The sequence below is a fragment of the Nestor notabilis genome, unplaced genomic scaffold (assembly GCF_000696875.1).
Source record: "Nestor notabilis isolate BGI_N333 unplaced genomic scaffold, ASM69687v1 scaffold11659, whole genome shotgun sequence".
In the NCBI taxonomy this organism is placed as follows: Eukaryota; Metazoa; Chordata; class Aves; order Psittaciformes; family Psittacidae; genus Nestor; species Nestor notabilis.
This window is the reverse complement of record NW_009942496.1, coordinates 62,996-75,721: the sequence shown is the minus strand read 5'-3', so window position 1 is coordinate 75,721 and position 12,726 is coordinate 62,996. Positions and strand designations below refer to the sequence as shown.

At 41.1% G+C, this 12,726-nt stretch overlaps 1 protein-coding gene across 1 annotated transcript in view; it reads left to right on the top strand.

Moving 5' to 3' along the window:
- INADL (InaD-like (Drosophila)) overlaps nt 1-12,726 on the top strand; it is a 146,894-nt gene that overhangs the window by 77,221 nt on the left and 56,947 nt on the right. The window contains exon 27 of the mRNA XM_010021438.1: nt 10,422-10,618. Within this exon, the coding sequence (XP_010019740.1) occupies nt 10,422-10,618 (197 nt within the window). The remainder of the gene's footprint in view (nt 1-10,421; nt 10,619-12,726) is intronic.

Below are 12,726 nucleotides of genomic sequence, written 5' to 3'. Positions count from 1 at the left end.
AGGCATGGGCTGTGCACATACTGCTCTGCACAACACTGCCAGCTGGACCAGGCTGAAGAGAAGCCAAAGCACATAAAGGGGAGCTGCAATCTGCTGCTTCTGAAATGGGAGAGAAAGTGGGGCTGTGCTAAAGATGGGAATGAAGCAATGCACCGTCTCTTGGCTGAGACTTGCAGCTCAGTGGCTGGCTTGGGAAAGGGATCCTGTGGATTAATGTTCCCAGAGGTTGCCAGTAGTACTCAATCATGAGAGAGCCAAGTTGTGTATCAGAAGCCTCATTCAGAGATGTGGGAATAGGTTTTTGTATTCTGAATTGCAGGTCTCTTTTGGACTTGAAGCCTACAGTTGCCCAGTGGTAGTTATACAATTAGCTTGTGTACCTGTTTTACATGTAAAACTATGATTAATACATTAGACATCATAAAAAGGATATACACATCATAGCTGAAGATACGGAAAGATATAGTAGAATAATTATTATTGACTTTTATTAATAGAAGAGGCTTTAAAGTGAAGGTTTAGGTATCTTATTGTTTTGTTGTAAGGCACAGAAATTGTTAGTCTGCAGCATTGCTGGGTGTCGCAGTCATTTTTCATCATACCTCAGCAATCAAAGGCGAGCCATGGCACTAGGAAACTCGGGTTTATACTTAAACAAACAAAGCCTCTAAGCATTGCTTGATGTTGTAAAAAGCTTGAAAATGACTCAAGTGCAATTTGATAGCTCAAAAAAACCCAGAACCTAGAACCAACCCAGACTTAATCTACTGAATTGGCTCTGTAAGAGCATTGCGTGATGTGGGGAAGTATGGGGTGGGCTGGCCCTGGTCTTCTAATCAGGTCTGTTCTGTAAGTGGAGTACACACTATCACCTTACGTCCTCTAAAAGCTGGATATGCATCTTTTAATATTAAGCTGCTTTTTTTAATTTAAATTGGATTTGCACTACTTTTAAATCAAACATTTTCTGCTTGTAACTTGCGCTGTAAGTTTTAAATGGCAATCTACATAAAGATCCGAGCACACTCTAACCTATTAGCATAATTTAAATGAAAAATCTCTTCAGGAAAAGTATGTGTGCACCCAGAGAATTGGGAGAAACCTGGACCCAGAAGTGGCTGTAGTAAAAATCCAGCTTTTGACAGTTTCTTCAGCAGCCTGAAACAAAGACCTATTCTCTCTACACCTTATTCAACTTAATTCAGGGGGAATGAAAATAGCTCATCAAACTTGAACAACATGTTAGGAGCTGAAAAAGGATATTTTTCTTTTCTGGCCCATGAATAAAAGCCAGGAGTGTGAAGCTGAGAGTTGTCAGTTGGAAAATTAGGGAAGTGTTTGTGGCCATGGTGTGATGGCAGAACCTCCTCCGAGGTCATTGAACAGTGTTTATCGTTAACTAAGTGTTGGTGAAGGCCCAAAGACAGACAAAAGGAAATCTTTGACAAAGTGGAAATTAGCCCATTTAAAAATGTTTTTGATCACCATAGAAACTCCATTATCTACTGTGAGAACAACAAAGCTTTTGTTTAATATCCCTGTTTTAAATGAGAACATTTCAGTGAAAAACATTTCTCTTACATTAATCATAATTGGCATATTTATATGCAATATTTTTATTACAAAGCTGTTGCTTGTATTTTAATTGCATACTAATTCCTGTCCAAATACAAACAGAATATATTGTTTGGCAAAATATGTAGTATAAAAGAAATGTTGTTCACAATATCTGACACATGATAAATCTTGAGCATATCAACAGATGTGTAGTAAAATTTTATATTTCCTTCAATACCTATAGAGCATTTTATCACCATAGTTGGCCTAAAGAAGGAACATTCAATATAAACACAATTTTTTGTCGTAGATAAATGTATTTTTGTAGTAACTAACTAGTTATAATCAATCTTGAGTAAAATAATGAAAACCTAAAAACTAAAAACATTAAAGACTATTAAAATTTATCATTAAGACCACCACTGAATTAAATCACAGCTGGAGTGGCTGATCATGATCTACCTTCCCTGGGTCTTCTGGCTTCTAAGGCTTGCACAGTATTTTCCAGCATAGCTCTGTGGGCATTTTCTTGGGCTTCACAGTCTCAGGTGACCCACCTAACTTTAATCTTTTTAATCTCTCTCACAGCATGTTTAAAACTTGCTGTACAAGCAAATTTAAACTACTGTGGCTGGGATTTTAATCCAAAACTTTAATTTAGTCATTGTCAAGTCAAACTAATGTTATGTAGCTTTGTTGCACTGCAAGGCTGTGCTGCCATGGCAAAAAGCAAGGGATCGCATTAGGTGACACTCTTCATGATACCTCCTCTCCACCATCACTTATCCCAACTGCACAGTATCGTTTCCTCCTCTTCAGCTGCTCGTTCACAACCAGGTCCTTATTCTTTTTTATGTTTATGGCTTTGTGGTGCAGCTGGTTTAATTTTATTTAAAACTTTAAAGTTGTTTTTCTCTACATTTCACAAACGGTGGCAATTCCCTTCAAGACCTTCCTTTAAGAATCTTCTGTAGATCTTTGGGCTCATCCGTACAGGTCATGTTTGCTGATCAAAAAGTCTTTACTAATCACAGCATCATAGGGTGGTTTGGGTTGGAAGGGACCTTAAACATCATCTAGTTCCTATGTCCAAAAGTCTCCCCATTCTCTCATCCCATCTCCCTGTAGATGGAGGAGGTTCAGGCTCTCATTGCAGGTTCTTAAATAAGAGCAAATCACTATGTGAGAAATGTCTCATCACTTTGGCTTCTGAGAGGCATCCTCTGTGCTGCCTCTTACAGTTACTTATTATAGAATCATGGAATGGTTTATGTTGGAAAGGACCTTAAAGCTCATCCAGTTCCAGCCTCCTGCCACAGGCAGGGACACCTTCCACTAGAGCAGGTTGCTCCAAGCCCCTGTGTCCAACCTGGCCTTGAACACTGCCAGGGATGGGGCAGCCACAGCTTCTCTGGGCACCCTGTGCCAGCGCCTCAGCACCCTCACAGGGAAGAGGAGCTTCTTTATATCACTGGGAAGGTGATGCTTGGGCCTCTAAAAGCCTTCATTAGGTAACACATTTTCAGTTTCTGACAGTGGTCTGATGCCATTCTCTTTAATTAGACTCAGTGCAGAAAGATTCCAAGATAATGACTGTGCCAGTCGTTTTGTGGGAACATCATTATTTAAAGATGAAATGCTGTCGGATCACATTACACTGTATTACCATCGAGGGAGGAAGAATTCAGATGTTCACAGTAGGCATTTGTGCATGTTGAGACAAAGCAGAAAAGCAATGGATTAGAGTTCCCCAGTATTCTTTGTTTGGTTTCAGACACTCTTGCTCTTCCATCAAATGAATGAGCAGCTTTCAAATACAAATGTGGGGAATGGATTATAGATCCTAGCAGAGCAATGTCATCAGGATAAAACCAGGAAGCGTGCTCCTACCATGAAGAGTAACTTCTGAATTGTAAAACTACGTGTAAAATGGGTCCTTAAAACATTGTCTGTCACAGCATCTGGGAATCTGATTTTGTGTGTGCACATCGTGTATCCTTACAGATCCCTGACACACGATGGACACATTGATGCTGGGTCACAGCCACCGTGCAGCAGGCCAGAAGTGTGCACTGTGTGTTTAGAGCCATTTCAAATTACCTTGGGGTTTTGGACATGGAAATCATTTTTTCCTAATGTTCTTATCCTGTTAACATATCCTAGCTTCCCAGAGAACTGTTAGCAAGCCTCAGCAAAGCAGGAGCAAGACTGCTTTCCTCTCGGGAGCTGCAGCAAATGTGAGCCTGGCAGCTGTGATAACTGAGCCTTATCTCCGTGCTGCTCAATGCCATGCCACCAAGTGGGGTGGGAAGCTCTGAAGACTGCAGCGTTTTGGCCTTAGATGACTTAAGCTGCACAGTACAATGTAATATCATAGAACCCTAGGATGGTTTGTTTTGAAGGGACCTTAAAGCTCATCCAGCTCCAAGCCCCCCCCCTGCCACAGGCAGGGACACCTTCTACTAGGCCAGGTTGCTCCAAACCCCATCCAGCCTGGCCTTGCCTTGAATATATACTATATACTGTATAATACTATAATATATTATAGTATACAATATACTGCAACATTATACAGTAGAGTATTTTTTTATGGGCTTTTTCTCAGTTATCTTTCCAACAGCTTAAAAATTAGGTGTACAGCAGCTGTCTTTAGAGGCTACCCCACATTTTAAGGACCTAATTAGTTCAAAATGCCTTCAGTTGGGCCTTTTTGGGGCCCAAACATCAACCATGACGTGATATATTTTGCACATAATTCTTTGTATCCTCATAGAGGATTTTGTCAAAAGAAAAATGTCTTTGTTGCTCTTTGACTGTATGTAATCAATTAGCGGCAGTATGATGCTCCAACAGCTAGCCCATTTGCTGTGCCTCCAATCTAGAGGAATCAACCGGTTTATCAGTCCCGGGGCAGCAGGGAAGAAGCACATGGGCAGCTTTTCCAGTCCTTTCCTCCAAAGCCTGTAAGACTGTGGGATCACAGTGCAGAGGCACTCAGCTCAGCATCAGTGCTCCGCTGGAGCGACTGATTGCAAGATCACAGCACCCAGAGGAGGTCACTTCTGAGGAAAACCAAGTGCTTTGATGAGGGCTAATGCGTCATTTGAAAGGCAAATGAGTGGAAGTATTGTGTTCAGGGGAGGGCAGATTCCATTATAATCAGCAATTGTGAGCATCTGGATGCTCTGCTTACCACACTCTCACTAAGTCTCCTTTTAGAAGTGCTAAAGATCTCAGATAAACATCGGTATGAATAGACTCATCATGTCCTTGTTATTTAATTAAAACAGAAAAACATACAATATCTCTTCCTCAGAGGACATGAATGTTGTGTAACAGAACTGTGGCTTTAGAATGAACCTTTGGGCCTGAAAGAAGGAAAAGATTGTTGGCAAGAAGTCCATTTCTTCAAAATGTTGACGTGAGATGGTGCAAGTGTTGGAGATGCTCCTCAGTGTTACAGTCTGCAGTTACCCTGCTTTTCAGTGCCACTTTTCTCTCTGCTGTTGCCTTCAGGTGTGACAATTCCTTGATTATAGGAAGAAAAAAACTACTGATAACTGTTTCTAAATGTCACCTGCTTACAGGAACAAAATGAAATGGTACTTGAAGTGGATTGTGGAGACTCTCATTATGCCCTTCTTCCTGGATTAGTTAAAAGTCACTAGCAGAAGTTTTCAGCTTCTGCTGTAGAAAGAGTGATGTGGGGATTTAAGGAGAGCATTGCAAGAGAAGGGAAGTTTTCTTGTGTGAGCTGAGAAGCTGCTGCAATTGTTGCATGGCATGAGAGGAGCGAAACAGAATGGGAGCCTGAGCTGAAGGGAGCACTTAGAAGAGAAGCTCTGAGATCCCAAATAACAGCCTGAATCCTTCACACAAAGAAAAGAAGAGGCAGTCTTCAAGTTAGGGTAAGAATACTGACTCAGGAGAGTTTAATGCATGCTGCTTTTTCACTCGAGCTTGGTGAGTTGTATTTGTGAGAGTGTGAAAGCCTCCAATTTAGCTGTTCACCTAGAGAAGGCTTTGTCTGCCTGGTACCTTGTGCATGCTCTCTCCCTCAAGTACTTTAAAGTAATGTTATAATATTTGGCTCACAGTGTCTCGGGGAGGAAGGGGAGAGTTACAGCCATGGAGTTTTTTTCTTCTTTGTATATGACAGATTTGGGCTTGGGGGTAGGAGCATTAGCTGAAGTATGCCAAAGAGTAATAGAAATGCTGAGGTTTACTTTCCTCTGAAAATCATTGCTTTGGTTTTGGCAAATGACTTCCAAATGGAGTATGTGAAGCAAAGTGTTGCCAAAGGCAGATTCTAGGGGATGTTGAGTTGCTGGATCAGATGAGGGAACCCATAGCAGCCCCATCCCACTGCAAGGATGCTCCACATGTTTGGAGGTGACAGCATTGAGGAAGATGAGAGCCCCAGCAGACTCTATCCTCTCACCATCTGAGGGAAGGGGAATGATCATAACACAATCTCTGGCTCTTCCATTTAGATTTACCAGTTTTGAATACAACTGCCCTATTTTTCTCATGCACGCTGATCACTGAGAGAAGAATTGGAATGACTTTATGAATTTAAGAAAGCATAGAAATTCTCTCTAGTTTTCAGTTTAAAGCTTATGACAACAGAAGAGTGCATCGCTTTTGCGATAAGCTTTGAAGAACTGTCTGCCTCCTTGGAGCTGAATAGAAGGCTGGTGGGAAGATTAAAACAATAAGCTTATTATATTATTAGTAGTGTGAGAATTCTAAACCCCATTTGTTCAATTATGGTCCCTCCAATATGGTTATTTAGGTTCTTGTAAATTGTAATCAGGAAATTAGACGTGCTGCCCTCACAGCTCTAGGGTGAGCTTTCAAGGGACTTCCTACATTGGGTTTTTTTAATGTTTATAGTGAAATCAAGAAGGGAATTAGTTGTTTGATATGCAAGGTTGGCTCTGCCTAGTGGATGCTGACAGCGTTCTGATATCTATCGTTCCTAGATGAAAAACAGTGGTTGTGGTGCTGCAGCACTGCTGTCTGAGCAGAGTAATCTCAGGAAAGGCTAAGACTGTAACCACGTTATGTGATAAAAATGGTAACTAAACCCACTGAAGTGTACATGGGCTGATAAATGAGACCATTGTGAGGTCCCCCAAAGCCAATATATGTTGCTAATAGTTATCTGAGGTAACACAAGAGGGATGTAAATTTCTCAGTATCACCTTCTATATACAAATATCACTCGGCATCTCTTTCTGTGGTGTTTCTCCCCTGTCTTTGCTCTGTGTCTTGCTTTGACAGTTTTAATATTGAGCGTTTGGTACTAAAACCAATCACCTCGCTGAGTCATCCAGAGCTTTTTCTTTCCTCTTTTTACCTTTCTAGATGGACTCTAATTTGCATCATGCAGCGACACCACTTTCAAAAGAAACACCTCTTCCCTCTCAGCTCATTTAATGGGAGATTTCATCAGGTTTGGGGAACAGGCTCCTCAGCCCTTTGCAAGTGCTTTTTATACCTTTGTAATTTAAAGAGCCTTTTGCCTTCCTGAGAAGTGGTGTGTGTTTTTTTTCTGTGCAGATAAATTGTGTATTTGTTGCCATAGTAGATCATGCAAACTCCAATATCCTGACTATATTGTCCCCATTTATTTCTTTTATCTCCCTGTTTAATATAATAGGAATAGCGGCTGAAGCAGAGAAACATATGCAGCAGCATAATAGTATATTGTTTGAAAGCAGTTTTCTTCCATTGCCAGGGTTTCTCTTTGAAATGTAATTGTCTGCTAATATAGCTGGAAATACTATTGCAGGAGTGATCACTAAAGTGCATACTTGTGCTTTTACTTCACGTAACATCCGTATATGATTTCTAAAAGAAGCTGGAGCAACCTTAGCTGGTTAAATATGGTTGGTGAGATATGTTTGCAGGAGTTGTGATAGGCATATTGTCATTGAATGTGGAAACAACTCCATGTAGTGCCAAAACAAGAAACGCCATGTCCCATGTGTAATGCAGCAACAACAGAATTACAATTGCCTTGTGTAAAGTATCTGGTAATGAAGGCAGATAATGGAATTCTTTGCAAAAGCAGATGCTAACTGGCTCCCCAATGCTAAGCAGAGAACTGAAAAGTGATACCAGCTGGAGGGGAGAGAAAACCAGCTGAAAAAGGCATTAAAAAGAAGATGCCTTAGATGCACGTTTGTTTAAGCAGTAAATACTTGTTTAAATAATCTTATGAGATTCTTATTAAGAGGCAAACTGAGAATACGATTACAATGTTATAGGAAGTCAGCTGGATGCCCAAAGGATATTTGTATGCAGATTGGATGAGTAAAGCAACAACACCACTGGGAATAGCGCCTTATCATTTACACTGCAAGGCTGGCTGGTGAGGACAGCCCTTGGAAGTGTTTAACTGCAGGAGGTGGGGCTTGTGAGGGCCAGAACCTTCTGTTGTTCAGGGAGGAGGCAGCATGCCCTGCTAGGGAAGGCTTGGTTTTAAAAGCAGGGGTATCTCTGCTTGTCCCTACATGCATTAACACACACGCACATGCTTGTATCTTCACTGGCAGCACTAAATAACGATACCCTCCTGCCAGGCTGGAAGTGGTGCTTGGCACATACCATCTTCCCTGTTTCCTCTGTAATCTCCCACTATTTTACCACTCCAGTTACCTCAGCCAGTTCAAATAGCTGCTTTATAAATTAATGTGATAATTTAATGAGGGGCTTAGTCCACACAGAAGTTTCCTTCTGTTGTAAGTATGTAAGAAATCTGGAGAGAGGCTTTTTACAAGGGTATGTTTATGATAGGACAAGAAGGAATGACTTGGAACTGAAAGAGGGTAGATTTAGATTAGATATAAGGCAGAAGCTCTTCTCTGTGAGGGTGCTGAGGCGCTGGCACAGGGTGCCCAGAGGAGCTGTGGCTGTCCCATCCCTGGCAGTGTTCAAGGCCAGGTTGGACACAGGGGCTTGGAGCAACCTGCGTATATGCTTGTATCTGCTGTACTTTCAGAAGCCTTTCCTCACTTGCTGTTTTTTGGCAGGAAGTATCCTGCATACTGCATACACTTTCCAAAATCAAGTAGCAAATCACAGCTCTAATTACATTTTGACCCTGTGAGTTAAGAAATACATGAGAAAACCAAATAGCTGCATGGATCACTATGCAGTGCACTTACATGGCTCTTTTTGGCATGTAATTGATAGTAATAAATGAGTTTTCTAATTTTTTATGATACTGTGATTTTGTGCAGACCTCTGTAGGGCTTTACAACTTTCCAGGGATAACACCTCACTCTTAATGCAGGCCCCCAGGATTTTAGGCTCAGGCTTGAGGCCACTGAGGATTTTAAGCCTAGCAGGAAAATGACAGCCTGTAAATACAGTGATGGGAAAGCTCATTCTTGTCCGTGTTGCTCTAAGCATAAATAATGCTTTTGGGATTGGAGATGGGAGACTGCTCCCCTTGTCCCAGTGGTCTCTGCTGAGGCATGTGGGGATGCTGCGGCTGGAAGAATTGCTCAGGAAGGACCCTCAGATAAGAGAACTATGAGGATGGACCCAAGTTTGGCTGAATCACCGTGGCAGCCTGCACAGGGGCTGTGGAAGGAGCACTTCTTCATCATCTGTCTTCTCAGCAGTTTTTATTCACTTTTAGTGGCTTCCTTCTCACCTTCCCCAGCTCTTTCCCCTCTTCCTTGTTGTCATGGGAACATTCACTATAGTGGTTTAATCATACTACTAAAATATGCTTCCCTGGTAGAATAGTAGTAGCTAATATTGATCTAGCAACTGCTGCTGACTCGGGGGTATGGTTGAACATATAATACCTCTTATTTCTTCTCTTACTGCCTAATACAGCAGTTTCTTTCACCTTGGGCTCAGTACTAGAGGTGACATCCACCCACAGCAAAATACTTTAATCTGCCTTTTTCATGCGTGGCCCAGCTGAAGCATTGGATGCAGGTGGGTTTATGAAGCTGGCTTTAAATCTGCAAAGGACAATCAGACAGCAAATGAATTACCCTTGCTGTGATTGACCCTCACAAGCAATAGTTATGATGTTAGATGTTTATGTGCCAGTGGTGAAAAGACATTCAGATTAAACTGTCAGCATCCACAGACACACAATGTGCTCCAAATAACTTTGCAAGTATATTGCAGTCTGTCACAGAAATGCTTGAAATGGAGATGAAAGACAAATAACTACCTTAATATCAAGTGAGGCTGCATTTAAAAATGTAATCATTCATATACATCGTCACTGACATCTGCTTTGAGTAATGTCTGTGCAGCAGCTCATAATGTTAAGCAGAGCATGGTAAGCATATTCCTGAGTCACCAGAAAGAAGCTAAATGCTCTACCTTGAGATGTGAGTTTGCAGTTTGTTTGCAGTGTAAGCATCTCAGTTTCCCACAGTGGTTAATTAACCAGTTCTAATTTTATGAGAGTTTCCTGAAATTGATAGTTTTTGTAAGGTAAGATTGTGTTATCTCTGGAATTCCCTTGTTTACCCTCCTTTCAAAAGAATTTTGGGTTTGGAACCAGACTGGCGTACAAAGCATTAAAATAGTGCAGTTTTCATGTGAATAGATTTTGCAGCTGATACTGTTCTGTTGTGTGAGTGATAGAGGCAACAAATGGTATTTTAAGAGTCTGTGCTGGCAAGACCTCTGTTAGCAAAGACTAAATGCTGACAAGTCCCTGCCTGTGGCAGGGGGTTGGAATCAGGTGATCTTTAAGGTCCCTTCCAACCCAGACCATTTTATGACTCTATGAAGCCATTAGTTTCTAGTGTATTTGTATGTGTTCTTGAACATCTGCGTGTAAGTTACTTTATAACTCATTCTATATTTGATCTTTCTAGAAAAAATCAGGCAAAGATATGCAGATCTACCAGGAGAGCTGCACATTATTGAGCTTGAGAAAGACAAAAATGGGCTCGGACTGAGTCTTGCTGGCAACAAGGACCGCTCTCGTATGAGCATCTTTGTAGTTGGTATCAATCCAGATGGACCTGCAGGCCGAGATGGAAGGATGCACATTGGTGATGAGCTTCTAGAGGTGAGTGTTTCCTTTAACTACTAAGCAGGGTTCATATGGAGAGAGGGAGAGGCATATGTGAAGCTATCATCTGAACCTTAAATAAAACCTGCAAATGGAAGTAAGGGGGCTGAGGCAAGGAGCTGCGTTGGTTTATGCCAACTGAGAACTTGGCCTTTGGCAGGTAGATGTGTTTGCAGTGAAACAAAAATCATTGGCCTGTGAAAACTAATGTCTTGTCAGTGAAGTCTGTGCTCTCAGCATGTTCACAAGCTATGCTTAGGGAGGGACTGTTGAAAGGCAGGAAGGGGACAGTAAATCTATCCTTGTAGTGCATATGTGGTTTTACAGGGAAATTCACACCTTGCATTAAAAAAAACCAAACCCCCCTCGAAGTTACCATATGTGTTTTTACAGATGACAGGGATATTCCCCATCCTGAAAATAAATTTCATGCAGTAATCTGTTTTCATCTGTTGTAACTTAAAATACTGATTTCCTTTAGTTGTGTCTGGCATGAGTTCACCCACAAGGCAAGAGAGCTCATTAGCAAGAGGAGTATTTTGTCTTCACTTCTCCTGTCTCCTTGCTTCACCTTCAGATTGAAAATGCAGATTTCCTACACACCACCTGATCTTTGCCTGTTGCAAAATGTCACTTTGCTGCAGTACCTGCAGTGGTTCCCCATGTCATGAGTGCTTCAGCAGCTTAAAATAATCAGCCATCCCTGGGGATCTCTCCTTCAGAGAAAAGCTTGCACTGAAGAGCTGACCTACTGCTCTCCATGGGTGATGGTTGTATGATCTTTCAGCAACTCTCTGTGCCATCACAGAACCACCCATTTTCTCATGTTTCTTGACTTGAAACAGAGCAATTTGACTGCCTGGAGATACCTTGGAAGTACTCAGAGCTGTCTAAGCACTTGTCATTGTCTAACAGTTCTGTAATTATGGGTTTTCAATACGCATAGTACAAGAAAAATTTGTTCTGCTGTAATAATAACACCAGCTGAAGTTTATTATTTTCTAAGTGTGATAAATGGTATGAAGGTCTATACCATACTGGAGTGGGGTAGGAAAATTACTTTCTCCTTTGAATTTATGTTCTTTTTGTCCCTGGCACCAAATTCCAACAGTAATAAAATTAAAATTATTGAATTTTGGATGTATACCAGTTGAAAGGACTCATGGTACTGTTTTTCTCTGTGCATATCATAGACCAGGTAGTTCCCAGTAGAAGAAAGGTAGAGCCTTTTGTATCAGTACTTTCCCACAAAGAAGGATCTACTGAAGTTTTCTCGTATCTCATGATGAGTTATTCCTTGCAGTATTGGTTTGATCTAATATTAAGTGTTACTTGGAAGATGCACCATCTGTGATATTTTGGATGTATGCCAGTTGAAAGGACTCATGGTACTGTTTTTCTCTGTGCATATCATAGACCAGGTAGTTCCCAGTAGAAGAAAGGTAGAGCCTTTTGTATCAGTACTTTCCCACAAAGAAGGATCTACTGAAGTTTTCTCGTATCTCATGAGTTATTCCTTGCAGTATTGATTTGAGCTAATATTAAGTGTTACTTGGAAGATGCACCATCTGTGATTAATATATCTCCAGTCGTGGGATGTGCATGTGTGACCCATGTTGTAAGTAGCATTTTCCAAAGCAGTGGTGTTGCACTAATTCCTCTCCCCATCAAGTTGGAGATAGTGATTTTTTTCTTTAGTGGGAGGAAAGTGGTGTTCACCATCTCAAAAATGCCGAACTTAAATAAACTCAAGTTCAAAGAGACTTTAGTCTCTTGTTTACCTTTGCAATCAAATTAAAGGTGTGTCACCAGTGAGCAGAAGTGTGATTACCTGTGTGAAAGGATGTGGTGATCTCATTCTGGTCCCCAGTGAATGTGTATCCAGTGTCAAAACATCCTGTGTTACAAAGGAATGGCTTGTGCATTACTCATTAGAACAGGCGTCTCCTGTTCACACCAGTGGTCAATTATTCACAGCTCTGGTTTTTTGTCTTTTAAAAGCATTTCAGTGTTATATGAATAGTATTGAAATGGAACTGATGGGCATTTACTCAGACAGGCTTTTTACAATAACTTTTAGGTTCAATAACTATTGTAGTAACCAG